Source organism: Gekko japonicus, unplaced genomic scaffold (assembly GCF_001447785.1).
Source record: "Gekko japonicus isolate JY-2015 unplaced genomic scaffold, Gekko_japonicus_V1.1 scaffold757, whole genome shotgun sequence".
NCBI classification, from domain to species: Eukaryota; Metazoa; Chordata; class Lepidosauria; order Squamata; family Gekkonidae; genus Gekko; species Gekko japonicus.
The window spans coordinates 661218-662922 of NW_015162500.1; the positions used below are offsets into that span (position 1 = coordinate 661218).

Consider the following 1705-nt stretch of genomic DNA (forward strand, 5'->3'; position numbering starts at 1 on the left):
CAAACTGGGTCAGTCTTATGTTTTGTTTGTTACTCCAGATTGACAGGGAAATCATCAGTGTCTCGAACACTGTGAGCACACCAGGCTCCTGTTTGTGCTCAGCCTGTGTTTTCAGCATATACAACACAGCTATTTAACTTACTTTATGCTATTAAACTTTTTTATTTTTGTTGTGGCTGGCTGGACTTCCAGGGAAATGCACGTATGACCCATTGTTTTGTTAACCAAAGGTGTTCTGCACGGGGACAGGTTTTAGTTTTGCTGTGATTGTCGGCAAGGTATAGTGATTCCAGTCGCAAGACTAGGATCTGGGAGTATTTTCAACTACCAATGCATCCGGTGATATTGTGTTTTAAGTGGATAACTATGTAATTTTATCGCACTTGTGTGCCTAAATTATTTTAATGTGTTATATTTTATTGCACTGTTGTGCCGTGTAAGCCGTCCTGAGCCCGCATGCAGGGAGGGCGGGGTATAAATGAAATAAATAAATAAATAAATAAATCTCCACTCTGTCATAGAGAGACCTAGGGTGTCACATGTTATTGTTTTGGGGGTGGGTTTTTTTTGCCAAATCTACCTTACAGAGTTGTTGTGAGGGTAAAACGGAGAAGGGGACAATGTTGTAAACTCCATTGGGGAGAAAAGTGGGTATAAACAAATAGCTGTTGTGTTTGCATAGGTATTTGCAATGGAGCCTTCATGGGGGGGGGTTCCCTGCATGCTCTCTGCTTGTGCCCCCCCATTTCCCCCTGCCTCTCACCCCACTTTTGCCAGTGGAAAGGGAGACAGGGGGCTTTTTTGCTCCTTTTCTCTGGCTTCCCATGTCCTTCCTAAGGCATGTGGAAAGGGGCAAAAGGGCCCCTCCATGCCATTTCCACCAGCAAAAGCAGGGTGGGAGGGAAACTGGGAGCTTCTTCTGTCCCTCCCCCCTTACAGCATCAAGCAAATGAGTGCTTTTTAAGGTGAATTTCCCCAATTTACATCTGACTGAGAATCCAGTTGTGCGGTTGTGAGCAGACATGGGTTGGGGTGGGGTGTACTATGTAGTTTGGCCTTTAGATTTGCACCTCCAGCTACCAGTGAGACCTTGGTGTGCAGCGAAGCCTTTCCCACTTGTGGTGGTACTTCTGGGCCCCTCCGCTGCTCCCTGGAACTGCTGGTGTTTGACTTTCTGTTTGTTTGTTGACGCCTCCCTGCAGAATCTCAAGCTGGGCTGCGATTTCATTTTAAACCGCTCTAGAGCTGGACATGCTAATTGAATTGAGCAACCACTGGAGGAAACTTGCTCTGAACCCACCCAGTCTCATTTTTAAACCCCTTTTTGAAAAATTGTGCCTTTTCCAGACTTGAATTGTAGGCTGATCTGCCTTCTGATTTTCTTTGAACCCCCACCCACCCAGTAAGGTCTCTGAAGGGTGGAAGGCTGGCCCCCTCCTGTCTGTTTTCCCCATCCTTCCTAGGTGGCCAGAAGACTCTCTGCAGATTTTGCCATGGAGCTGAAGTGATTCTTCCAAGAAGCTGGCTGAGAAACCTATCAACTTTTAATATCTACTGGAATCTCCTTCACTTCAAGTCCCATAAAACAAACAGTCATCCTTTCTGTTTCAGACATGGAAGAGCTGGCTAGAGAGAGCATCAGCTTGTTAGCCAAGCCTACCTTGGAGTCAGACAGCCCCAACCTCTCCTCAGCTGGGGCTGCCTT

At 46.6% G+C, this 1705-nt stretch overlaps 1 protein-coding gene across 1 annotated transcript in view; it reads left to right on the plus strand.

Moving 5' to 3' along the window:
• Positions 1-1613: 1613 nt before the first annotated feature.
• SLC38A8 (solute carrier family 38 member 8) overlaps positions 1614-1705 on the plus strand; it is a 35400-nt gene continuing 35308 nt past the window's right edge. The window contains exon 1 of the mRNA XM_015406103.1: positions 1614-1697. Within this exon, the coding sequence (XP_015261589.1) occupies positions 1614-1697 (84 nt within the window). The remainder of the gene's footprint in view (positions 1698-1705) is intronic.